This window comes from Pongo abelii, chromosome 4 (assembly GCF_028885655.2).
Source record: "Pongo abelii isolate AG06213 chromosome 4, NHGRI_mPonAbe1-v2.0_pri, whole genome shotgun sequence".
Lineage (NCBI taxonomy): Eukaryota > Metazoa > Chordata > Mammalia > Primates > Hominidae > Pongo > Pongo abelii.
Genome location: NC_071989.2, coordinates 15,071,684 through 15,098,438, shown reverse-complemented (window position 1 = coordinate 15,098,438; position 26,755 = coordinate 15,071,684). Strand labels below are relative to the sequence as shown.

The window sequence follows — 26,755 nt, the reverse complement described above, 5'->3', positions numbered from 1 at the left end:
TGCCCTGATGGGGCTTTTCCCATGCACTGTACCACCTCCCCCAGATGGGCCCTTTCAGTCCTGAAACTGGTATCTTTCAGTCTGAGACGTCTGCTGTCCCCTCTTTCTGGGCCTCCTATTATTTGGGTGTTGGACTTTGTTTCTTTAACTCTCTTCTCCTGTGCTTCATTTGCATGCCTTCGTCCTTCTGCTCTGTCTCTGTGGTAGGCTTCCCTAAACTTATCTTACTGCTAACTTGTGAATTTTCCTTTCCGCTTTTATCTTTTTTTTTGGGGGGGGGGGGGGAGGTGGGGGGGAGGTTGGGAGGATGGAGTTTCGCTTTTGTTGCCCAGGCTGGAGTGCAGTGGCATCATCTCAGCTCACCACAACCTCCGTCTCCCGGGTTCAAGCGATTCTCCTGCCTCAGCCTCCCAAGTAGCTGAGATTACAGAGATGTGCCACCATGCCCAGTTAATTTTGTATTTTTAGTAGAAACAGGGTTTCTCCATGTTGGCCAGGCTGGTCTCCAACTCCTGACATCAGGTGATCCACCCGCCTCGGCCTCCCAAACTGCTGGGATTACAGCCATGAGCCACAGCGTCTGGCGTGAATGTCTTTTTTATAACATTCTCCTTCTGTTCTTGTTTCGTGGGTGCAGTGTCTTCTCCCATTTCTCTGGGGATATCAGTGGAGAAAAGTTTTCTTTTTTTTCCCCTCTCTGTATTGTCTTTATTTCCTCTTAAGTTGTAGTTTTTTCCATAGTTTTGACCTCCTCACATTGGAGGCCTTTGTCAAAGTCTGTTTTCCTGGTTGCCTGCTCATTTTGGTAAGTGGGGCCCTAGTTACTAGTTGCAGTAACTCTGCCCTCAACCATGCCAGGTACCCCCCACCCTACCCCATTTTACCTTGAGACTAGTAGTTGATTGGAAGCTGTAAACACCAGGATGGGGTTTCTCACCTGTGAGGGCCTCACTGATGGCTGCTCAAGTGCGGCTGCTTCATTGGGAGACTCTAATTTTCAGGAACTTTACGTCTTTTCTCTTGGGCTGGTCAGATTCCTCAGAGACCATTTCCAGTCTCCTACCTGGGAAGGACTCAACCAGTTTCCCATGTTCTGGGAGCGTAGAAGAGGAAGGAAGCCCGAACATGCAAATGTTATCCTTCTCTTAATTCCCCCATTTTCCATGTACAGATTGAGTATGCCTAATCCAAAAATCGAAAATCCAAAATGCTCCAAAATCTGAAACTTGAGCGCTGACATGACTCTCAAAGTAAATGTTTATCGGAGCATTCTGGACTCTGTATTTTGGGATTAGGGATGTGTAACCTGTAAGTATAATGCAAAAATTCTAAAATCTGAAAAATTCAGAATCCAAAACACTTTTGGTCCCAAGCATTTCAGATAAGGGTTACTCAACCTGTAGTAACTCTGCCCTGGGCCCTGCCAGGTACCCCTCTGTTTTACCTCATCCAGAGACTAACTTCCTGTTTCCTGTCAAATTTGGGGAGATACAGTCACCAGCTGCGCAAGGGGAGCTGTGGATGGATTGCTTACTAACTTGACTTCCAGCCATCCTGCTTTGGACCCTGCCTTCACCCCGTCTCTGGAAGGACCTGTGTCGCACTTTCTGATCTGTGGAGAAGGGAGGGGGGAGACAGCTCCACTTTCCCCATCGGGTTCAAAATTCCCTTTTCCTGTGTCTGTTACATCAGTTTACCACCTACCCATCTGCTTTCCAGAGTTCCACATTCTGTTGCTGTCTCATCTCTTATTCTTTTAACTAGACTTTGAAAGGTTCATAGGCTGATCCTTACTCTAAATACTAATATTTCCCTTTCATTATGTGTGCTGATTCTGCGTGGTTCTGTACACATCCAAGTACTTTCAGGTCTTTTTTTTATTGTTTGTTAAAGCTGTAAAAATTATATGAATAAACATGTCCACACAGAACTGGCTGAGCTGTGTGGCACTCTCCTTAAGCCTTGCCCCAAAGCACATTGGTTCTGAACGGGCCTGCTCACCCATTCAGAAATAAATGCCCCACTCTTAGAGGAGCCACATCTGCTCTGCCGTGGGGGTCCCCTGGGTACAGACATGGCTAATGGACCAGGGCCTCTGTCGTCAGGAGAGAGCCAAGCAGGCAGGTGGCAGATCTGGCACCAGCATGCCTGCCACCCAGTCAGGCCGGTTGTCCCTCTTTCGTAAGTCTCCAAGGATTGTGCCACACCTGACCTCATTTCACTCGCTTACACTTTTTCCTCACAACCCTGTTTGATGTCTTTCTCCCCAGCTCTGTTTCGTGATGTTCTGGACACCCAACGTGTCTGAGAAAATCTTGATAGACATCATTGGAGTGGACTTTGCCTTTGCAGAACTCTGTGTTGTTCCTTTGCGGATCTTCTCCTTTTTCCCAGTTCCAGGTAAAGAAAAACAGAATGAAAGAAACATTCCTCTTTATCCTCATGCCTAGTTAAATCTTTCTTTGGAAATGTTTGCAATTATGTCACCAACACAAATGTAAAATTTCACTGTGGCTCAGAAAGATGCAAAAACATTAGCCAGTAGGTTAAAAATTCAAGAAATGAATCAAACAGGTATAACTTGTTTTTATTTATTTTATATATTTTTTTTTGGTGGGGGGACAGAGTCTCATTCTGTCACCCAAGCTGGAGTGCAGTAGCACAATCTCGGCTCACTGCAACCTCTGCCTCCTGGGTTCAAGCACTTCTCCTGTTCAGCCTCCCAAGTAGCTGGGACTACAGGCGCCCACCACCACACCCAGCTAATTTTTGCATTTTTAGTAGAGATGGGGTTTCACCATGTTGTCCAGGCTGGTCTCGAACTCCTGGCCTCAAGTGCTCCTCCTCGGCGTCCCAAAGTGTTGGGATTACAGGCGTGAGCCACTGCACCTGGCCGTATAACTTGTTTTTAAAAGTGCAGTGATTACAAAAACAGTAAAAAGAAAGTAGACCCGAAAGGATAGCATGTGGAGTTTTGAGGACAATAAAACTGCCCTCTGTCTTGATTGTGGTTGGTGGTGGGAACACAAATGTGTTCATGTATTAAAATTCTCAAAACTGCACCAAAAAGCCAGTTTTACAATGTTAATTTAAAAAGTGAAATCAAAAAAAAAAAAAAAAGAGTGAGCTTATTGCTAAAGCCTGGAGATACACAAAGACAGAGAACTGCTGGAGAAAGGAAGACTCCAGGGGAACCTGAGGCCAGATGGATGGTCAGAAAGGAAACTGCCCATGGCTGAGACAAAAGCCAGTTGGAAAGTTATTACACCAAGCCAATATAGTGGTGTGAGGTGTACTATACAAGAATGAGGTCGTTCTAGATTAAATGAGAAAAGCAGCTTGCAGAATGGTTGATTAGTATACAACCATTTCCATAGCAAATCTGTAGCACATGTATGTATGTATGTATGTATCGTCATATGGATGTGCTAAGTGCTTGCATAGCTACATTATTTTTCTATAAGTAACTCACCAAGCTGCTAACAGTGGTTGTCTGTGGGAAGCAGGACAAGGGCCTGGGAAGTCACCACTGGGAAGAAGACCTTTGTATTCTATTCCCTTTTGTATCTTTTAAATTCTGTACCAGGTGTGTCACCTAGTCAAAAATCAGTTTCCCCAAAAGACCCACCTAAATCATTAAACTGCGAAGCCAGAATCTACAAAGCCACAATGTTAAGAAAGGAGCCATGGGCCGGGCGCAGTGGCTCACGCCTGACACCTGTAATTCCAGCACTTTGGGAGTCCAAGGCAAGTGGATCATCTGAGGTCAGGAGTTCAAGACCAGCCTCACCAACATGGTGAAACCTTATCTCTACTAAATACAAAAAATTAGCCAGGCGTGGTGGCGCACGCCCGTAATCCCAGCTACTCAGGAGGCTAAGGCAGGAGAATCGCTTGAACCCAGGAGGCAGAGGTTGCAGTGAGTCGAGATTGTACCACTGCACTCCAGCCTCTGCAGTAAGAGTGAAACTCCATCTCAAAAAAAAAGAAAAAGAAAGGAGCTATGGAGCCCAGGTAGGCCAGGGCTGATGGAGCAGCCCTTGGTTTAAGGCCTTGCGGCGTCACTTTCTGGGCTGTGGCAGAAATGGAGAAATGGCTGGAAGATCACAGCACCGGGATGGCATCTAGACTTGTTGGGTAGACACAGGGTGAACCAAGCTCTGGAAGGTGCCACCATCTAGAAGCAGCTGCACTCGCAGATGGAGACACATGCAGTTAATTTCTATGGTAGTGACCAGAGGAGGGGACTGGAGTGCCCCAGCTGGGAGCAGGCTATAGCTGAGTATGCGATTCACCTTTACTGTCCATTTGACTCCACTTCCTTGTAAGATGAAGGGCTTCCAGACAGCTGCCAGGCCCTGCCACTCTTTGCAATCTGTTGGATTTGGGCCAACCAGTTTAGCATATGCCGGGGACCCTGACTCTCTCCTTTGGTCAAAAACCTCAGTGCATCTGTCTGTCTGCCTAAGAGAAGAAAATTAGCCTCATTAGTATTAATATAAGGCTTCCACCCAGGGGAAGGCAGGACACATTGTTAGACCAAGACGACGGCAAAGACTTCCTTCCAAACCAGCATATCCTGGAAAGGAATTTTTATCCCAGGAATGAGCACTTCCTCCTCCAAGAGCCTTTGCCTGGTGCTGTCCACAGGGAGGTAACAGGCCCCTCTCTTCAAGGCCCAGGCCCTGCCCTGCGCGTCCTCAAGCCTTTCCAGTTTCAGATGGAATCTAGATGCTCAGGGCCTTCCTACTGACAAGGGCAAGCCCCGTGCTCTCCACAGTTTCCTGCTGTCCACCCGCGGCCCTCCTGCAGCTCAGAGATCCAGTGAGGAGGCAGGCATGGGCAGGCCATGTAGCCCTTGGTGAAATGGCAGCACACCAAGGGCCCACACCATTAGGAGAGGGAGAAAGGGAAGTGACCTCGGTGGAAGTGGTCAGGACCAGCCCAGGGAAAGAACAGAGGGAAGTAGGGACGAGCACCTTCCTCCTCCTACCCCACTGCTTGGTCCCCACACCTCTGACCGCAGGCAGGGAAGATGGCTTCTGATGCCAGCTTTTCTGCTCACGCAGCATCACACTAGAGTGCCACTTTTCTCTGAGTGTTCTCGAGGTGGATGATCAGAGGGCAAGGCTGGGCAAGTGTTGGGACAGGACTGGACAGGAGCAGCTAGGCTGCCTGGAAGATGCTGTCCCAGTGGAGAAAGGAGCCTGCCTGTCCCCAGCCATTAAGATCCAAAGGGCTGTGAGGAGGCGGGGAGCCGAGGCAGGCCTAGGCTCAGGAGCAGGGATGGGGAACCCTGGCAGGAAGATGAGGTGGCCAGCGGCTCAACAGCAAGGCCAGGGTCCTAGGCAGCTACTGGCTCTCAGATGTGCTGCCCTGGTCCAGAGGCAGCAGGATGGGGAGCAGATGCGGGCACGGCTGACGAGTCCTTTGCTCCTCTCAACAGTCACAGTGAGGGCACATCTCACCGGGTGGCTGATGACGCTGAAGAAAACCTTTGTCCTGGCCCCCAGCTCTGTGCTGCGGATCATCGTCCTCATCGCCAGCCTCGTGGTCCTGCCCTATCTGGGGTATGTTGTCAGGGAGTTTGGGGCTGTGAGTCCTTCTGCCACTTCAATGCTGTGTCCAGAGGTTTAAGAGCTACATTTCCACAGGAAATCCCCAGGCATGTCCAGAATCGGAAATTCAGAATGATGTTTTGTGTGTCTGCCCAGGCACCAGGTGAAGGCTCTTGGGATCCATTCTAGAAAAGTGCTTTTGGGGTCAGGCCCAGACACGAGTAATAGCCACTGAGCTCCTGTCGGGGCGTGGCCGGCCCTGCACGGGCTTGAGCATATGCTGGACATGAAAACCAGAAGAAAAGAAAGACATGGTCCCTGTGCTCAGGGAGCACCCAGTGTCCTGGGGAGGGTGGGAAGGGCTGTGGGATCCATGTGCTGTGGGAGGGAGGTGGCCCAGCCCCGAGTTCCCGGTTCCCCTCATGCATTAGGTTATTAGCTGCGGCCCTTACGAAGCCAGCAGATGGAGAACGCCGCTGGTCTCAGCCGTCTCGAGGCTCCACTTACTTTCCTGGGTTTGGGCATCAACGGTTGTGCCTTGACTTGGCCTTAACAGACAAATCACCTTTGTGTTCTCATCTGCAGGGTGCATGGTGCAACCCTGGGCGTGGGCTCCCTCCTGGCAGGCTTTGTGGGAGAATCCACCATGGTCGCCATTGCCGCGTGCTATGTCTACCGGAAGCAGGTGAGACAGCCGCGCCGGAAGCCTCCTCCCGGGTGCATCCTCCTGGGTGCAGGAGAACCTGAGCAGCCACTGACCACGGTTGGATGGTGGCGCTCATCAGTGGGGGAATCCTTGGTGACATTGCCCAGTCTCGTGGCTTAGGGCGGCTGGAAGCCTAATGAGAGTAGGGTAAGAAAAAAGCGGAAAAGCTGAAGGCAGCAAGTACAGACAGTCCCTTTGAAGAGTTTTGCTCCAAAGGGGAAAGAGGTGTGGACATGGATTTCAGAAAGCCAGCGAAGATGGGGTGAAGTTCAGCCTATGGCTTGCTTTGGGGAATGACCCGCAGACAGGCGATGCTGCCGATGGGAGAGGGGACAGTGATACGAATGTGGCTGTGCATACAAGAACCGGGCAGCCCAAGACAGGAGCTCGGGCAGCCTCTCTGGTCATGGGTGGAGCAGAGATGCAGTCCGAGATCTTGCGCAAGGGCCTTTCTGATCGCTTTTGTTTTTCTCAGTTAAGTAGGAAGCCACATCATCGTCTGAGAAAAGGGAGGTGTATGAGGGTGGAAGAATGAGGACACATGGGTGGGGAAACAGTTGATCAGGAGAGTGGCAGAGTGAACAGGCCGGGGCAGCAGGGTGACGGCCAGGCCACTCAGAGGGCCTGCTCACGGTGCATGATGTGCATCTCAGGACACTGGCTGTCCCCTGCGGTTGGGCTTCCCCAGCCATAGCAGCTGAGTGGTGCGAGCTGAGATGGTAGAGATCTGAACCTCAGCACAGCTGGGGCTTTGCCTGGCAAATATGATGAAAGAAAAGCAGGGTAGGGAAATGATGGTCATTACTGAGCATGTCATGTAAGCTGAGGAAAGAGGGGAGACAGGACATTGAGGTGGCCACAGTGAAGGGTTGGTGGGATCCATGGATGGGGGACCAGCGGGGTTGGCAGACAGAGGACAATGTCCTTGCCTTGGCCTGTTGGTGGTGCCCAATGTGTCGATAATGGCAAGGTCTGCAGTGACCCAGCAGTGGCTGAGGTGGGGCTGGGGCTGAGAACCTGATCCCTGAGAGGCCATTTATTGTAAGAACAGGCAACATGGCAGGGAAGTGACCAGGAATTAGGACAGGCAGTAAGTGGGAGAGAATGATGGCAAGCCTGGAGCTGTCCCAGAGGGGACTGACGGATGCTGTACAAGGTGGAATATTCTGATAACGTGAGATTCCAAACTTGAGGCTTTAGGGAGGAGGAAGGAAAAGCAGTCTACAGGTGATTGTGAGGAGTTGGGGAGAGCGCAGCCCTCATTGGAAAAGGCAGCAGGGGGTGGGCTGTATGGGGCAGGGCGGTGGGACACGGTGTCCTCCGAAGTGCCTGCCTAGCTCAGTGCCAGGCAAACAGACAACCAAACTGCAAGGAACACACTGAATTAAAATGCAAAAGAGGTGATACCACCCCAACCATAAGAAGGTTTAAGCCTACAGCGAGGGGTCCCCCAAGACCCCAGTGGTGTCTCCCTGCTCGTGGTTCTGCTGCGCAGTGTCCCCGTCCACAGCCCCACACTGATGAGTCTTCTTTGGTCTAGAAAAAGAAGATGGAGAACGAGTCGGCCACGGAGGGGGAAGACTCTGCCATGACAGACATGCCTCCGACAGACGAGGTGACAGACATCGTGGAAATGAGAGAGGAGAATGAATAAGGCACGGGACGCCATGGGCACTGCAGGGACAGTCAGGATGACACTTCGGCATCATCTCTTCCCTCTCCCATCGTATTTTGTTCCCTTTTTTTTCTGTTTTGGTAATGAAAGAGGCCTTGATTTAAAGGTTTCATGTCAATTCTCTAGCATACTGGGTATGCTCACACTGACGGGGGGACCTAGTGAATGGTCTTTACTGTTGCTATGTAAAAACAAACAAAACAACTGACTTCATACCCCTCCCTCACGAAAACCCAAAAGACACAACTGTCTCACGATTGATGTTGTGTCCTCCTCCCCTGGACAATCTCCTCTTGGAACCAAAGGACTGCAGCTGTGCCAGCGCCTCTCGGTCACCCTGCACAGCAGGCCACAGACTCTCCTGTCCCCCCTTCATCGCTCTTAAGAATCAACAGGTTAAAACTCGGCTTCCTTTGATTTGCTTCCCAGTCACATGGCCGTACAAAGAGATGGAGCCCCGGTGGCCTCTTAAATTTCCCTTCTGCCACGGAGTTCGAAACCATCTACTCCACACATGCAGGAGGTGGGCGGCACGCTGCAGCCCCGAGTCCCCGTTCACACTGAGGAACGGAGACCTGTGACCACAGCGGGCTGACAGACGGACATAATCTCCCGTAGAAAGGTTTGAAATGCCCCGGGGGCAGCAAACTGATATGGTTGAATGATAGCATTTCACTCTGCGTTTTCCTAGATCTGAGCGAGCTGTCAGTTCTCACCCCCACCGTGTATATACATGAGCTAACTTTTTTAAGTTGTCACAAAAGCGCATCTCCAGATTCCAGCCCCTGCCGCATGACTTTTCCTGAAGGCTTGCTTTTCCCTCGCCTTTCCTGAAGGTCGCACTAGAGCGAGTCATATGGAGCGTTCTAACTTTGCATTTTAGTTTTTACAGTGAACTGAAGCTTTAAGTCAGTCTCATCCAGCATTCTAATGCCAGGTTGTTGTAGGGTAACTTAACTTTTAAAGTAGATGTATTACCTGGTTCTGCCATCCTGTAATAACTCTGCGGTACAGGTAATTCAGAATGTACTATGGTACTTCCCTCCCACACCATACGATAAAGCAAGACATTTTATAATGATACCAGAGTCACTATGTGGTCCTCCCTGAAGTAACACATTCGAAATCCATGCAGTGCAGTATATTTTTCTAAGTTTTGGAAAGCAGGTTTTTTTCCTTTAAAAAAATTATAGACACGGTTCACTAAATTGTTGATTTAGTCAAAATTCCTAGACTGAAAGAACCTAAACAAAAAAATATTTTAAAGATATAAATATATGCTGTATATGTTATGTAATTTATTTTAGGCTATAATACATTTCCTATTTTCGCATTTTCAATAAAATGTCTCTAATACAATACGGTGATTGCTTGTGTGCTCAACATACCTGCAGCTGAAACGTATTGTATCAATGAACATTGTACCTTATTTGCAGCAGTTTTATAAAGTCCGTCATTTGCATTTGAATGTAAGGCTCAGTAAATGACAGAACTATTTTTCATTATGTTAACTGGGGAATAAATGGGTCACTGGAGTAGGAATAGAAGTGTAAGCTGGAAAGGCAAAAATGAGAAAGAAAAAGGCAGGCCCTTTGTGTCTACCATTTTCAGTGCTGTGTGATCATATTGTTCCTCATAGCAAAAAAGAATGCAAGGGCATAATGTTAGCTGTGAACATGCCAGGGTTGCGTTCACATTCCTGGGTACCCAGTGCTGATGGGGTATGCCCACGTGGGGACATGTCCTTGGCATGTTTCCTCAGAGTGGCTTTTCCTCCATTAATGCATGTATGAGTGCTGAAAAATTAAGTTGCATAGCTGCTTTGCAGTGGTTTCAGAGGCAGATCTAAGAAGATAAAAAATCTCAATGTATCAGCTTTTTTTAAAGGACATTACTAGAAAATTAAACAGTATTTTTTAACATGTGTGACTCTTTCATACTTCTGGGGTTGGAGCTTAAAGATCCAAACTGAGAAAGCAGGCCGGGCACGGTGGCTCATGCCTGTAATCCCAGCACTTTGGGAGGCCGAGGAGGGTGGATCACTTAAGGTCAGGAGTTTGAGACCAGCCTGGCCAACATGGCGAAACCCTGTCTCTACTAAAAATATAAAAATTAGCTGGGGGTGGTAGCACATGCCTGTAATCCCAGCTACTCAGGAGGCTGAGGCAGGAGAATTTGCTTGATCCTGGGAGGCAGAGGTTGTAGTGAGCCGAGATCGCGCCATCGCACTCCAGCCTGGGTGACAAGAGCAAAACTCCGTCTCAAAAAAAAAAAAAATTCCTTTCCCTCTAAATCCAGGAAGGATCAGCAAGGGCCTCCTCATTATGAGATGAAGAAATATAACTCCAGAGACTCCTTCAGTGATCAAGATCAGTGGACCATAATATTTGGTTAGAGTTTCTGAGAACACAGGAAACAATGCCACACTCAGGCCACCACAATGGAGCTGATTTGGCAGGACTTGTTCAAACCTTTCACCTTAAAGCACGTGATCCTTCTTCGTACATTTTCTTCACTTGGTCTGCTTAAGTCACAGCCTAACAACTTCTGAGGCAAAACTGAGAATTGGCATATTCTCCTGCGTTTCTTCTAATCGAGTCCCATCATCCAGCTAGACATGAAAGATCAAACCAGGGAGGGTGACCTTTCTCCTTCCCACTTTTCAGAGTCATAGGGGCAACCTTTTGACTTTTGTGACCAAAGAAACATTCCCCCAACACATTTATTTTTCATTGTAGGGCATTCAGCTGACAGCTGTATTTAGAAGGGTACCATGCCTGTGAGATTCTCATGTCAAAGACCAGGGAAAGACCAGGTGTGACTTTCTCCAAAACTGAGTGATTGCTTATGGACGAATACAATTCTAAAAATACAAGGCCATGAAGTAGTTTTTCATTTAGATGCTGAGAAATAGGTTTGGGCATCTCGAAGCATAGGAAATAGAGAGTAAAGGTTTTCTAGAGCTGCTCCTTTGGTGGCGTGTTTATTTGAGGAACACAAGGGAGGTCATCCTAAATGTGCAGTTGCCATTTGTTCTGTAGTGACTTACAGGGATCTCAGTGACAAAGGGCGTCAGTGAGACAACTGAGCAAAAAGAACTAGACGAGGCTTGTGCTCGAAAAGTCACGGTAGGATTGGATCTGCGGGCCACATGGCTCAGGGAGTATTGACGGATTTGCACATTGGCAGGAAACTCTCCCGTTTGGGATTCTTTAAACGGGGCACAGAAGGCCACTTGTTTGCATTTCTGGGTAAAAAACAGTCATCCCCCATGACTGCCTGCATCGGGTTTGTCTTGTGCCAAAGTTACTCTTCCTTTGTTTTTACTTTGCCTTGATTTTTAGCATTAGCTGGTAGTTTGGCTTGGAAATGTCCTGGATAGCCGATTCCCTAAAAAACTGAAACATTTAATATTGGCTTAGGATGTATCAGATGGGGCCAAATAAAGCTTCTTTACAATAGTAAAAGCACATTATACTTCACTCTCTGAGTCTTCCCAATAAATAACCTTGGGAGGTGCAAGAGGTGGGGGGCCCAGGATGGGGAGGCCTGGGAGCTCCCAGGGTAGTGACAGAGTTGGGCTGAGTTCTCCAGATGCCAGATGCGTTGCAGTGGGGCTAGCTCAGGAGTGCTCACTCCCAGCCCTCTGGATCTCTCTCCTGGTTGGAATAATCATTACATATCATAACTCTCAAAATTTATTCGCTTATGTCTTCAGAATAAGAAGTGTGAAATGTTAACAGCTCCCTGCTCTCTCACTTGTTCCCCATTTGGGGATCTTCTGGAGGGAAGGGGGAGTAACTTTTCTATATCCTTGGTTTCTAGAAACATATCGATTTCAAGACTCAGTAGCTGACTGGTTTTTTTTTCCCCTTCAAATTGAAGTGGGAGTGTGTGTGTGTGTTCCGCAAAATAGCAAGTATTTATAGTGTTGTAATTACATTTCCTTGAGAAATATTTTCTTGTATTTAAAAATCTTTCTACTTCAGTAACTCCCAGCAGAACAGTGCCCAGGACAGCATGTGCCGGTTAGTACCAGCTTTGCAGGTGAGCTGACTTCTAAACTTAGGACGACGTCTTCATCAATCAAACTAGTGCACAGTCCAGGAAAAGGGGTCCTTTATCTTCTAAGTTCTGCTCCCCACCTTTCTTTGAAGAACCAAAATTGCAGTGGAATGTGAGGAAGGGCTTTGAAAGACATGGAGTGTTGAGATGTCTGCATTGCACATTCAGCCAGTTCAAAGCCAGCAGCTCCTGCCTGCATTCTGTAGACAGCGCCCTCACACACAGTCCTCTGACGGCTCTCATATAAAGCACTCAAACCGTAGGAAAGCATGTTTTTGAGCAACGTGTTTGGTAACCATTTGGGATACTCCTCTGTGTGGTTATTTTGAATCTCTATTTCTGTCATTGAAGCAGCAAAAAAACATCATGTGACTCATCAACTGATCTAACCACACTTAAAACAGGATGTAGAGAAAAATCTGATGAGAAACGTAAAAGGGCCTGTTGCCTGCCCTTTTAAAGGCAAAATGTGTAAAATCATGCAAATGTTCAAAATGAGAGAAATTGCATTGTGCAATCAAAATAACCCAAACTCCACTCAGAAGTCAGAAAAGTCACAAATATATAGTATACTGTCTGATCTCAAAAGGGAAAAACGAGATGACGAGACCTTAAGTTTAGACTTTATTTTCTTCTCAAGAGGGGACATTAAATCTATTAACTTGCAACTTTCTGCTAGGAAGAGCATCAAAGGTGGGCCTCCTAAATCATTTTTGAAAAATCTTTGTCAAGTCCAAGTGGTTCCAGGAGAATTACAGCCACTATCTTTTAAAATATTTCATTTTAGTGATAATGTTTTTCTCTGCTTCATTTGCAATCAACCAGGATCTCTAAAAGACTGCATAAGATACATGCACTTTTATAGACGGCTGTCAGCTACACATAGATTCAGCAAATGTTTTTTATATAGTACCTGTTTTTAAGTTAGGCTACGTAACTTAAAGTGCACTTTACTAACAAGACTTGACATTAGCGTTTACAATATGTATATGTAAACAAAAGCACACAAAAACTAGGCACCCTTTCTCTCTCCAAGAGTTTAAGTGGTTTCCTTAGGTTAAAGAAGGGGACAGACCAGCTAAAAATGGTTGTACCACTCACTGTACAACCTCATGGAAATTCTTACTATAAGATTTAGAGGCACCGTTCCCTAGCTACAAGCCAGGGCAAGAAATGGCGCCTTTGGAGTTGGGGAACATTTGGGGAACATTACAACAGGGTAGATGCTGGTTCCCTGAAGTGTGGGGCCATGAGCATGCAGGGACCCACAGTTTGAATGAACCAGCTACTGAAAGCTAAGTTCAAACCACCCTTGCGTTAACAAAGGAGTACAGGGTACACAACACCAATCACCCAGCACCCCACAGCAATGGTCATGTCACCGTGCGGCAGGTCCCTTACCCCAGGGCTGCCACATCCACAAGCCTTGCAATGGCAAATACGCTGCTCCTTGGATTTAATGAGGTATTTTGGTTGCTTAATGATGTATTGATCAGGGAACTGTCTAAAGCTAGTAGGGCCAAGGAGTTAATCAAAGGGCTTCAGGAAAGTGGACAACAGCCACACACGCGATTCTGTTCCATACCAACACTCATTCATTTAAGGAGTGTATTCAAGCTGGAGGCTTCCATATCACTCACGCTTCTTGGCCTCACCTTGCTCATCTGTCCAGTGGGAGGCTTGAGCCATTATTGCTAAGGCCCCTTCCTGATCTAACATTCTGTGTATGATCTAGTATTTAGAACGTGGTATGAGATCCTACAATGGAAGAATAAAATTACCTCATTCTTCATTTCAGATCTGAACATTAGCAGTGATCTAGATTTTTTTTTTTTTTAAACAAAATTAAGTGTGCTCAGAGTCATTCCTCTATATGGGCTATGGCGGTCAGCTCATAGGTTTGTCAGTTTCACATCAAAACTGTGGGTATAAACTGTTGAAACCAATCACATTAAAATATTTAGCTGGGCACAGTGGTGTGCATCTGTAGTCCCAGCTACTCGGGAGGCTCAGGCAGGAGGATCGCTTAAGCACAAGAGTTGGAATCCAGCCTGAGCAACAGAGCAAAACCCCGTCTCTAAAATACAAATAAAATATTTGTGTAGTTTTTAATTAAAATTGACTACAGCGGTCAGTATAAAATATATGTCGCTTTTAAGGAAGTGCTGTTTATGTATCTAACAGATGGAAGTTTTTGCATTGGTAAGAGCATTTATATATGCTTTGTTTCAGGGTTTATGGATTTGTATTCATATATTGTCAAATAGGTTTCATACTCTAATTTTACTTTAAGTAAAGCTTAAACATTTGGCATACAATTGAGATTGCTTTTAGTTTCTTCATTTTTTTTATTCTAACCATGCATCTGTTTACTCACCGCAAAGTTACTTGGTTTCCTAATCCTGATTACAGTTTCCCTTTTAATCAAATTTACCTGAGAGATTAACATTTTGCCCTTTCCCTTGGTTGCTAAAACTTCTAACCACTGGGAAATTTCTCTAAACTCCCTGTCTTACTTAAATATAACCTATTTCTTCAGATTTTATCCTGCATTAAAATTACTTTTACTTCCCATAACTTCAGTAATATTGAAAATGCTTCTCTGAACCCTCTCCAACTTCTCTATACACCTTCTCAAATGGGAATGCCAAAATGAAGCAAGTGTTTGGTGAGCCTGAGAGGGGCAGGGCCCGACAATCCTCCTGCCCACATCTAAGAGATTCTTACTCTTCTTAGTCTTTATGGGAAAAGTATTACTCTTTTATCATTTTTTTTTTTTTTTTTTTTTTTTTGAGACAGAGTCTCCCTCTATTGCCCAGGCTGGAGTGCAGTGGCACAATCTCGGCTCATTGCAACTTCCGCCTCCCGGGTTCAAGCGATTCTCCTCCCTTAGCCTCCCGAGTAACTGGGACTACAGGCACACGTCACCACGCCCAGCTAATTTTTGTATGTTTAGTAGAAACGGGGTTTCACCATGTTGGCCAGGATGATCTTGATCTCCTGACCTCGTGATCCGCCAACCTTTGCCTCCCAAAATGCTGGGATTACAGGCATGAGCCACCACGCCCAGCCAGCATCACTCTTTTCTTAAAGCATCACGTTTTAACCTCAAAGAAAGATGGCTCTAATTTTTTTTTAGCTCCTCATAAGACATTGTAGAAAGTGATTCATTACATACCTGTAGTCAGTAAGATTCTAGGCATCCTACAGACTCGCTTGGGATTGCCTATTTCCTACCTTACTGCTCCTTTTGTTAAAATCCCAGATCTCAGTCCTACCTCCACTGTGCTTCTCTCTTACTGCCTCTAACACCAACCATGTTTTTGAAGGCTTAGAGCTGTGCTCCCGGCCACAGTGCATGGGCTATGTCATGTCCTCAGGCCTAGCTATCGGGTCGTGTGTTCAGTTCCTGGTTGCCTTAAAGACAATACAGAGCTGCGCTGGCCCCAGCATCATTCACTGTCCCTGTGGGGAGTGGTACTCTTAATACCACAAGGGGCAAATCTACGTCCCCAACCCATGCTTTCCCCTGACATCTCCATCTAGAGGAGGCACAATTACCTCCCACCTGGAAACCTCCTCCTCAACCCCCCAACGCCAGTGGAGTCCCGCCAAGCCCTGTCCCCTGGTATCTCTGCCTTCCACGCCTTCCTCTTTATCCTCTGTAGTCTCACTGGCTTAGCTCAGGAGAAAAATCGTGGAGAATTTCTCAAAAACCGTGGAGAAAACTATGCCTCCTTCTAGGTTTTTTTTTTTTTTTTTTTTTTTGACACTATTAAAGGCAATGCTAAGGTGCAAGGAAGGTTGGCATTGCTTATATTTGTAATTCTGCTCCCAATAAGCTCCAGGTTTCTTACCTGGACAATATAAAACAGTAAATATCATGCTGACTGCCCAGTTCAATACACTGGGCTTTGAACAAAAGGAGAAAATAAATCAGGAGCTGTGAGTCCTCATTCTGTCTGCTGCTTATTAGCTGTGATTCAGGCAAGTGACTAGACGACGCCTCTGGATCAGCCTCCTCTCCTCTAGAACCAGATCTTTTCTACACAGTTCTAATCTACTGCAGCACCAGGATTTGCGGAATGGCCAATTGCAGTTCACAAAGGCGGAGGTGCCGTGTCTGCTAAGCTTCTAAGCCACATGGAAGTGCTACAGCCAACAAATCCATGAACATTACTGTGGTCCACTTTCAACAGAGAAAAATGACTAGAGCTTTTATGAAACGAAAAAGCTGCTTATCTCAGGTTCAGAAACCCTTGATTCCAAAGACCAAAACAGAATTAACAAGTGCAATCATTATTTCCAAACTTTACATTATACTATACACCTCAAATTCTCATTGGGTCTTTCATCTGCTACACAATAAAAGCTCTCTTGGTCTAAAGGAAATGGCTGAGGAGAGCGGCCTGTATCTCCACTGCCCCTGATGGCACCATCAGGGCAGATGCTTGCAGTTCACGTGTGGTCTGAGGTAAAAAGTGTTTCCTCCATCATGCCAGCAAGACCACGTCCTAACCTCGCCCGGTTCTTCTTTCCCCCAATGCCAACCTGCCCAATGCTATTTAATTCCACGCTCTTCAGAAAAGTATACAAATGGCTGGCAGGCCCACTTCCACCTTCGCTGGGAATCCAGTCCTCACAAGCCCAGGTTCCTAATCTGGGCCTATTTCCAGCTCCAAATACAGCGGTGATGCCTAAGTCTGTTTTTCCAGCCCTAACTTGTTCCCAAGCTTCAGACCAGTCACTGGGTGTATCCAGTCACGTCCCAACATCTTCTCAGGGGCCGAGAAGGGCCGTGGCCTCCAGCCCATCCCTGTACACTCTTTCCTCACCCCTTCCACATTTTCTGTCTCCCCCATCTAGAGGAGTCACAGGGGCACCCACCCAGAAACCCACTCCATGTCCCACTCCTCTCAGTCAAGTCCCCAAGCCCCATCAGCGCTGCCTCCTAGCATCTCACTCCCACTCTCTCCTTTTCCTCTTCAGTCCCAGCAGCTCGGCTCAGGGGGCTCCTGCTCACCTTGGGCTTGGATGCTACAGAAGCCTCCCTCCTGAACCATCTCCCTCCACCAGGCTCGAGTGTTTCCCTGGACTATGATGGAAATGACATCTCCTAGAATTCTGCATCACACAACCCACACACCCATTCTCAGCAGCCTGGGATATGGTTCTAGAAACCCTGGCCTGATGAGCGCCCTGCTTTGCCCGGCAGGTCCTTCCTCACTGTAGGCACTGGGCTGCTGCAGGACCAGCCTGATACTTAACACGGGTGGGCACCAGCTTACGCCTGAGCTATGTGTAGAAAATAAGAACCCAGCCAGAGAGGACGACATTCACACCAAAGAGAAGGCGGCCACACCAAACGGGGACTCCTGATGGCACCCGGCCTCTTTCTGCAGGAGTCTGAACTCCCTGACTCTGCCATCCCTCAACACGAGGAGGGCAAAAAAGGACCAAGAGTAGATATTTGAAAAGAATTTGTAGAGATGGTTTCTTTGCAGAGAGCGACACTGAGTCCCACTCCTTCTGGGGTAGGGAGTTGTAATACTCAAAGCTTGAAATGGGGTCCTGAGTCCTGGGGACTCAGTGGGCTGGTGTCTGACTCACCCGTCAAATCTAACAGAAGGGCACTGGGGCTGGCTGGCAAATCCCGAGTTTGACAGGGCAGGGGGTCCAAAAGTCTTTCCCTTGGCCCAGACCCTGGCCTCACAGATCAACAAGCTTGCCTGGGGTCATCTTAAGGCCTGCCCCACAAGGCCACCTAGGGGGGTGGACAGGGCTCAGTAGAAAGAAGCTAGAACTATCACTGGCTTCCTACGAGCTGCAAAGGAGGAAGTGGTGGTCGGAGGCGACAGCATTAGCACATCCCAGGAGCTGCCTTGGTCAAGGTACATGGGAAGGCCCTAAGCCGGAGGCAAGAAGTGGGGAGACAGAGGGGGCCTCAAAGATTCCTGAAAGTACCCCGTGAGAGAATGAGAACAAAGCCCTGGCTGGGCCCAGAAGGGCGGCCGACAGGACAATTCCTATGGAGGGCTGAGATCTCTGCTCCCTCCCTGTCTTGGCTCCCTCCTCCTGTTCTAACTCTGGAGGGCCAAACAGGGCAGTGAGCAACTGTCACAGCTTTCACTCTCACACAGATGCAATATTGCAATTTCTGAGTTAGGAAAGCATTTGGCAACCTAAGAGGACTATAAAGTCTATTGCCCCAGAGTGCTCAAAAAGGTGATGGGTCGCCCTGAGTTGAGTTTTCACCAGGGGTAGGAGAAGGTCTCCGATTGAATTATGTCTTAAACAGTGAAAGACAAAAATAGTTGCTTTGTGATTCCATCCCTGGAGTCACGCCAGTTCTGCTCACCAGTGACAAATGCACAAGAGCTCCGTGAAAGGTGGGGAGGGCTGCAGAGGGGAGGGCTGGGGAGGGTAGGCACAGCGGGAGGTACAGATGGGGAGGGTGGGCAAAGGGGGAGGTGCAGATGCGGAGGGTGAGCACAGAGGGTATGGATGGGGAGGGTTGGTGAGGGTGGGCATGGGGTTGGGGTGAGGATGGAGAGGGCTGGGAGGACTGTGCCTTGGCCGGCTCACCCCTACATCCCCAAGCTTGGAACCATGCCTGGCCCCAGGGCTGGCACTCTTTGGTGAATGGATGCAGGCATTCCCATATTCCTACCTGAACATGCGGACTCTAGGACACCAGCACGACAGCCCTCCCTCCTGTAACCTTCTGGTCTTCAGTGCTCTCTTCTTGTCCCTGAAGAAGGCCAAACCCTTTTTGAACTAAAATACTCTGAGTGAGTTATTGTTACTTGCAACCAAAGGGCCTGACATGGAATCCCTAACACCCCTTGGTCTGCCTTTCCTTCCTACTGCTCCCACCCTACATCTATCTCATTTCTGTGAAATTCAGATAGAAAACTCAAAAGTGGTTACAGAAGACATGAACAGATGGCTCCCAGGAAAGGACCTGAAAATGGTTTACACAAATGAAAACATGCTCAGCCTTTCTCAAGAAATGCAAGTCAGACTTCCAACCATCAGCTCAGCAAAGATCAAAATGTTTGATAAAGCCAGTGTCGTAAGAGCCTAAGGAAACACACTCGTGCTCTCCAATGGGACTGTACATCAACGGTACCACTTAGAGGACAACTTGTTAAGACATCTCAAGCACATATGCAACTAGGGAGAGTTTAATGTCAGAGGCAAAGAACATGAACAGGCAACCGAGCCCAGACAAAAGGCAAGGGTAGAGGAGGTGAGACAGAAAATTCAGAGAAACTACAGAAAGAATGCCCAGGTTTCAGGCAAGACAGAAGTGGTCAACAGAAAAATACTGTACAAACAACCTCTCGTTTTAAACACACATAATGCAGCTGGTGTTCTTTATTTAATGGTTGTAAAGCGCTTCCACAAGACCCACAGCCTGCATCCCTGTTTTTCTCTACACTTTCTTGAGTGGGAAAAGGCGGTGGAAAAGGAAATTCAAGAAACACTGTCCACAGAGTTGAGCAGAGCACCGTTAATTCAGACAAGTAGAGGGAGAAAGTGCATTTCTGACACTGAAAAAGTGTATCAATCCAAATGAATGGGCCACTGGAGGAGGAAAGTGGTTTGTTGTTCATAATGGGGAGGTCTTTCTGCTGTACGTGACCGACTTAGCACTGCCGTCTAATGGACGCCCAGTACCTACCCAGTGGGTTCTTCAGAAGCCCAGCTCCATCTTGCAAGACTCCCAGACTCTAGTTCTTTGACAAACAGGAAGGCAGAGCTCTGCTGACTCAAACTTCATTCTCTATCCCCAAGATACTTCTGAAAGTCCAGTCTTCCCCCTCTTCAGAGGATTAACTTCTTCCAATGAGAGCCTGATTCATAAGCAATTTGTTGAAGTTCTTGCCATCACATTGCTGGGTACATTTCCAGCAGTGGAAATGGTTCATAAAGAAATGTCTCACACACAGCAAACCTCTTTGCGGCAAACACACAGCAGGACTGGGTCAGAATTGAGGCTGCAGCCCTGCTTTACAGGTCTGGAGGATCTTCCCCTAATAAGTGCTAGCACCTCACTTAATCCACACCACCACTGAGACAGACTGTGTGTGGTAAAGATGAAGAAACAGATTTAGGGAGGTTCAGGAACTGTTCAAGCCCACCCTTTTAGTGGGCAGCGGGAATGCTGTTGAATCTAGACCCAAGCTGATAACTATGCACCTGATTTGGCTGGCAGGGTTGGGGGCACTTAGTATGGGTTAAGCACTGTGCTAACTGCTTCATCTCATCTAACTCTTCCACACTGCCCAATACTGCCTCCCTAAACCCTTGATTCCCCTGCTCACAATGGTCAGGGGTCAAGAGTCAGCCATGTGGACATCATAGGTCTGCCTTGTGGGTGCCAGAAAGTTAGAGCCCAATGCAATAGCACAATCTGCCAAAGTCCTCAAAGGCAAGCATTTGACCACAGCAACAGAGCCAGGCTTCTGAGTTGTATTTTCTAAGTTTATTTTTAGTTATTTGTTTTTACAGTCCTCTGCAGCAGGGTTTGCTAAAGTGGATCAACAGCAAAGCCCCCAAGTCAGTTCAGCTTCTGACAGTGAAGACAAGAGACTCAACAAGTAAGAGAGGAAACTCTGGCCCCAGGAGCCAGGCAACTGACCGCATCTGCAGGTGGGAACCAAGGCCCCAAACTGCACAGAGCCTCGGGGGCATGTTTTTCAGAGCAGGCGAAATTTTGGACACATGCTGAACATCTTACGGTGTAAACAGAGGCACTGCTAAACAAGCCAAGATGAGCGCTGCCAGGTTCACACAGTGTGCTGCTCCGCCAGCCTCCATTCACAATGGCTTACCCACGGAAGAAAAACACCATCGCCACTGGCAGAGGGTCTAAAGTTGGCTTGTTATCCTCTCCGAATTCATAATACAAAAAGTTAGAAGTGGCTAAAATGCAGGCAACAATACCAAAATATTTTTATAATAACAATGAAAATGAGAAAGAAGCTTATTAAATACATTCGTTTTGACTTTGTTCCTTTATCAAAATACTCAGAAGTAACCAACATTACTGTGGATTGCTGCGGTTCTTATAAGGGGTACAATGTTTTAGCACCATTTATGTGAATACAGTCAAGGCATTTTTCAATACGTAAATGAAAGCTCCTAAAATTAAGTATAAAATATTACTTTGAAGTTCAGAATTAAGCTCAAGTACTTCTGCTTACTGGGAGAACTGCCAAGTCCACTGCCAAGACTGTGGACATTTTAAGCCCTGTGTCCCTTCCTTGTACTGATCCATGTTTTGGCAGTTTCATTTCTGACCCAAACTTATACCAAACAAATCAATGAGATTAATTGAGAAAACACAGTGTCCTCCTCCTTTAATGCTAATAAATGCTATTAAGAAGCATTCAAAATGCTTAAACAAACTGGTGGCCATGAGGTCTGGGACCAGACACACATCATAAATGATGTATTGATATAACATTTCAATACAATTAATGTATGTGTTTCTAGACTTAATAACCACTCTATGTATTTCCATTATACATACCAAAACCCATTCCACCATTCCCGGTAATAGATTTCAATATACCCTGAAAAGAATACAATACATGGGGCCAGGCGCGGTAGTTCATGCCTGTAATCTCAGCACTTTGGGATGCCAAAGCAGGTGGATCACCTGAGGCCAGGAGCTCGAGACCAGCCTGGCCAACATGGTAAAACCCCATCTCTACTAAAAATACAAAAATTAGCTGGGAGTGGTGGTACATGCCTGTAATCCCAGCTATTCAGCAGGCTGAGACAGGAAAATTGCTTGAACCAGGAGGCAAAAGTTGCAGTGAGCTGAGATCACACCATTGCACTCCAGCCTGGGCGACAGAGCAAAACCCCATCTCAAAAAATATATAATACAATACATGGGACAGTTCACCTCCACCCTCCTAGAATACTGCTGAGTCCCAAGCTGCGAGGACACGTGCACATAAAGGTATGCTGTGACTGCAGACCAACACGCATGTACACACATGCACACACACACACACACACCCCTCCTGGTCATGGGCAAGCCCACCTCACACCTACCGCTAGTGACTTACAGGAAAAGCCAGAAGTGGCAGGCTGTCAAACCAGTTTAGTTTTGTTGCTTTTCATGGCTCCAAGTTATAAACTGAATTACAAAAACATTAATAATCAGTTGCCCGTGTCTTTCCTCACACATTCACTAAACCACTCTTCTGTTCAACGTGGCACTGGCTCCCTGGTCTTTCCATCCTCTTAGATGATGTCACAAATGAGGTTTCCCAAGACAGTTAAGCATTAAAATACATATTTCTGTTAAATAAGGGACTTAAATTTTAGAAATAGGAATTTGTAAACTGTATACACGTAAGGCCTTCCATTCATTCAGATTTTTATTCTTCTATAACTTAAGCACAGGAGGTCTGTCTGGCATCTGTGGTTTTGTTCTTGAATGGCATTTTAACATTTATTCTAGAATTAGTTCCTCCTTCTTACAGTTCCTTGGACCATTTTTAAATTACTTGATATTGTGCCCTGCCTTTGCTAAACTATTTGGGAATTCTATGTATTTCACATTCACTTCACACACACTGAGGGCTTTCTTTTTAAGTACTCACAGATCTTACATAAAGGCATTTCTTTTACTGCATGTCTTCAAGTTAAGATTCCCCAATGGTTTATGCTTCTGGCTTTCAAAGGGGAGTAGCTGCAAAGTACTGCTTAAGAAAAGGAGATAAGAAAATGATCCAACTGTACTTTAGTATCTGAAGAAGTCACATTCAGGAAGTCTATATAAGTCCTATGTAGATGCCGGGATGGCAGGAGTGCTGTATCATTAAAGGTGATTCAGCACTTCACAGCCTCTCTCTAAAAGATCTTCAGAAAGTAAACTAATTCTTAGGTAAAACAGCACATTGGGAAGAGGGAGGACGCAATGAATAACAACACAGGATGAATAACAAAAACAAAGACCAAGTACATAAAAACTCACAAAGGCTTTTCCCAACAGAGGTGTTAAAAATTCATGTGGCTTGAGATTTTTACCTGATAAGCTCCAAAGGTGGAGGGAAAAAAAAAAAATACCAAGGCAATGTCTGTTCTCCTTAAGCAAAGAAAATCTTATCAGACACTAACTGAATATATAATAGAGTAACAAAAGTGTAAATCGCTAAATAAAGAAAAAAGGATTCATCCTGTTCTGTGCATTGAAAACATTTTCAGCCACTCTGTATTCTACGGAAGAGGAACTGCAAACACTTTCAATCAAATCCAGGCCCGAATCATCAGTTAGAGACCATGTATTACTGGTTTCTTGTTCTCTAATGTGACTATCATTGTTCCTTGTGGATGGATAACATCAACAGATGTATATACAGAAGGAGCTCAGGATGTAAGGAGGGGAATCTGAAAATGTTCTGGAAAAGCAGTGTTAATTCCATGAAGCATAATACAGGGAAATTATTTTAGGTTTAAATGCACCTTAAATGAGCTCACAGGTATAAAAGTCATGCCTGCTTAAGATGGAGATAACTTTTCTGCCAATACACAGGGTCCAAAACTCCTAAACTCTTGCAAGAAACTCTGGGATAGAAAGTTAGGCATAGTATAGTTCCTACTACATTCCTTTCTTCTAGAACACCTTATCATTTTGAAGATTGCTCTAAGTGGAACATACTCCTGAATCCATTTAATCTCCATTCAACTTCTAATCTGCTGATGTCACCTGACCAGCTCAAGACCAAGAATGAGAAACGGAACTAAGATTCTGGGCAACTGAAGCTGCATATTGCAATAAAAAAAAAATTATTTTTAAAGTTGGTCAATCATTTCTATTTCCTGAAGTACTATTTATTTGAAAGCTTTGCTTCTCTGACGCCATGATCACACTAAACCTAAACAAGAGTCTGACAGATTCTGACAAGGCCTTCGGACAGAAAGCAACATAAAAGAAACACATTCTTTTACCCAGAAATCCAATTCAAGTTCACTAAGATTAGAACATTTTCAAAACGCAAGGATAGATGACTATTATTAACATGAGTATTCTTAAAATTCAATGACATATATAAACTGATGGTCAGATTCAATGTACCTGAAGGGCACAGATCCCTACTGCTATGTATGTATGATCGAAATGTTTCGAGTTGTGCTTTAAAAAACATCAGAAATGAATGGTAAGCATCTCCTGCTGTACAATCCCATATGCTACAATGAAAAATCAAAGCCAATAAGAAGTCATTATTACTTTAATTTGGCTTCTAGGTACCTTCTTATTCAAGGCACAATTGCATTTCACAGTGAAAAACACAAAGCCTCTCCAATATATTCACACACATTTAGAGCAGAATTTGATTTCAACACTCTAATCAATAAACATTTAGCAAAATGTGGTGAATATTACTGATGAGGTAATGGGAGAAAGCTAAAGTAATAGTCTGAATAGTTTTGTGCATCCTGAGTTTTCTTAACTAAGACTTTATTTTTAATTAAAAACAAAATTTACATTTTCAAAAAACGTTTGCCTCAAAAAAAAATAGCTTCTAAACTATATTAAATTCGACCAAATAAAGATTTTAATTATTATAAAACAAAGCTCAGTATTTCAGGGAAACACCACCTCCACAAACGTTGAGCCAATTCAGGGGCTGCCAATAGAATCCTAAAGAGTGATGTCTCCGGTTCGTGTGAACACCATCTGCAGTCCACACCCCTTGAGGACAATTCAGGCCATAAGGCAGACCATGCTCAGCAGAGCTGCCCCTTCAGCACCCCAGTCACCACCCTTAGCCTGACTGGGCAGGCGATGGCTCGTAGCCAGGAAGGCTGCCTCCCTCAGGCTTCCCAAAACCAATCAAGGGCATACGCGGCTCAGCCACACTTTTGCACTCATATTCCCATATGCTTCTGCTTAAATGTACTCATGAAAAATTTTAAGATGGTTTGCTGTCACTCATCCCCTGCCCCAGACGGGTTACACAGACCTGGCAATGGACATACCCTCCAACACAGCATGAAAAGAGCACAGGAAAACCCAGGTCCAGCTAAGCCCTACCTCAAAGTAATTTGGCCTTTGGTTCCTCTTCTGAAAGCAGGTGGATACAAACTGTTTGGCTATAAAATTGTGAATCTATGGAACTGTAGAATAATTAAAGCTTCCAACACTAAACCACAAAGGCAAGTAGTGTCTGTCCACACTGATGGGGCACCACCTGCACCAAGCCCCAGACTCCAGTGTGCTGGAGGCATCAGACATCTGTCATAGTCACAAGGAGCAAGAAGTTCTAGGTTCCCTCACCACTCCCTCCTACGCTCCTCCAGTCTTCAAAAATGCCTTGAAATAACCCACTTTGGGACCCAATTCTTAATCTGCTGCAAAACAATCTGCTTAAAATAGCCTTAATTAAGATATAAGTCCAAACCATTGCTCTTCCCTTCATAAAAAGGAGATTACCAGAGGTTGTCATGACTATGCAAGTAACAGATCCATCCCAGAATTATACCACTTAAAGCCGACTGTTAGAGGCCCCCTCAGTGCAGTGGGTAGCACATCAGTCTCATAATCTCAAGGTCCTGAGTTAAAGCAGACTGTATAGGAAGATCTATAGAAACCCATTACTACTAAAGGGGAAAAAAAAAATACTGTACTTAAAAAAATTAGAAGCCAGTTTACCATTAGAGAGAGTTTTGATTTGAGATACAAAGAACATATTCCTCTCCAAAACTGAGTTTCCTCTGATACAAAAGTATTTGCCTTCTGGAGAAGATATGGTTTGCACCATCCAACAGGTGTGCTCTAAAGGCCCCCACTGAAATATATTGCATCATAGATGAGGGGAAAGACTTGGTTAATTTCTCTTATCAAAAGCTAGTCTTCAGGACATCCTGTCCAACTTGGCTCCCAGGGGCCCAAGGGTTCTTCTCAGAGATTGTTCTTAGAGACCCCCGAACCTGCAGCCCAAGCCCAGGAGCCACCTGTGCATCTTCGCCACGTCGCCAGGCTGTCAGGAGCATGCGTCTCTCATAGACTGGTCTCCTCACACACTCTGACGGGGATGTTATAGTGCCGATCGTCCTCAGCAATGAGCGTTACCACTGGCCAGTCCTTGGGTGGGTCGGTGGGGTAGACTGTGATGAATTCTTCCGTGTTGTACTTGGAGAGCCGGTACACCTGGATGGTGTGGCGCACAGCATAGGCAAGAAGGAACATTTCAACCTGGGAAGAAGAGCAAACAGGTATTCTGAGGAAGATCACACTGAAAAATGTGGCTTAACACATGTTTCATCCATTATCCCACAGTGCACAGCAATGGTGAAGCCACAACCTTTTTTCTTCCTGCTTTGGGTCCAGCCCCAATCCTTTTCGATTTAAAAAAAAAAAAAAAAAAAAAAAAAGCAGATAATCAAGAATGGATCATATGTCTGATAAGGGTCCTGTATCCGGAATAAAGAACTTTTACAACAATTAACAAAACAAAAAACCAAATAACCAGCTTAAAAATTAGGCAAAGGATCTGAACAGACACCTCTCTCCAAAGAAGGTACACAAGTGACCAAGAAAGCACATGAAAAGATGCTCAACATTGTGAGTCATCAGAGAAATCCAAATCCAACTACAATGAGATAGTACTTCACACCCACTAGAATGACTATAACCAAAAAGATGATAATGGGGAATGACTGCTTAATGAGCACAGGATTTTCTTTGGGGGTAACATGTTTTAGAACTTCATATACGTGGTA

At 45.9% G+C, this 26,755-nt stretch overlaps 2 protein-coding genes across 2 annotated transcripts in view; one reads left to right on the top strand and one right to left on the bottom strand.

The window, feature by feature from the left end:
• The window catches only part of ANKH (ANKH inorganic pyrophosphate transport regulator), a 161,466-nt gene extending 152,168 nt beyond the window's left edge, over positions 1–9,298 (top strand). The window contains exons 9-12 of the mRNA XM_002815442.6: positions 2,271–2,400; positions 5,447–5,570; positions 6,144–6,243; positions 7,805–9,298. Coding sequence (XP_002815488.1) covers positions 2,271–2,400; positions 5,447–5,570; positions 6,144–6,243; positions 7,805–7,918 — 468 coding nt within the window. The 3' untranslated portion in view covers positions 7,919–9,298. The remainder of the gene's footprint in view (positions 1–2,270; positions 2,401–5,446; positions 5,571–6,143; positions 6,244–7,804) is intronic.
• Positions 9,299–20,473: 11,175 nt separating this feature from the next.
• The window catches only part of OTULIN (OTU deubiquitinase with linear linkage specificity), a 36,699-nt gene continuing 30,417 nt past the window's right edge, over positions 20,474–26,755 (bottom strand). Inside the window, exon 7 of the mRNA XM_002815441.6 lies at positions 20,474–26,228. Within this exon, the coding sequence (XP_002815487.1) occupies positions 26,034–26,228 (195 nt within the window). The 3' untranslated portion in view covers positions 20,474–26,033. The remainder of the gene's footprint in view (positions 26,229–26,755) is intronic.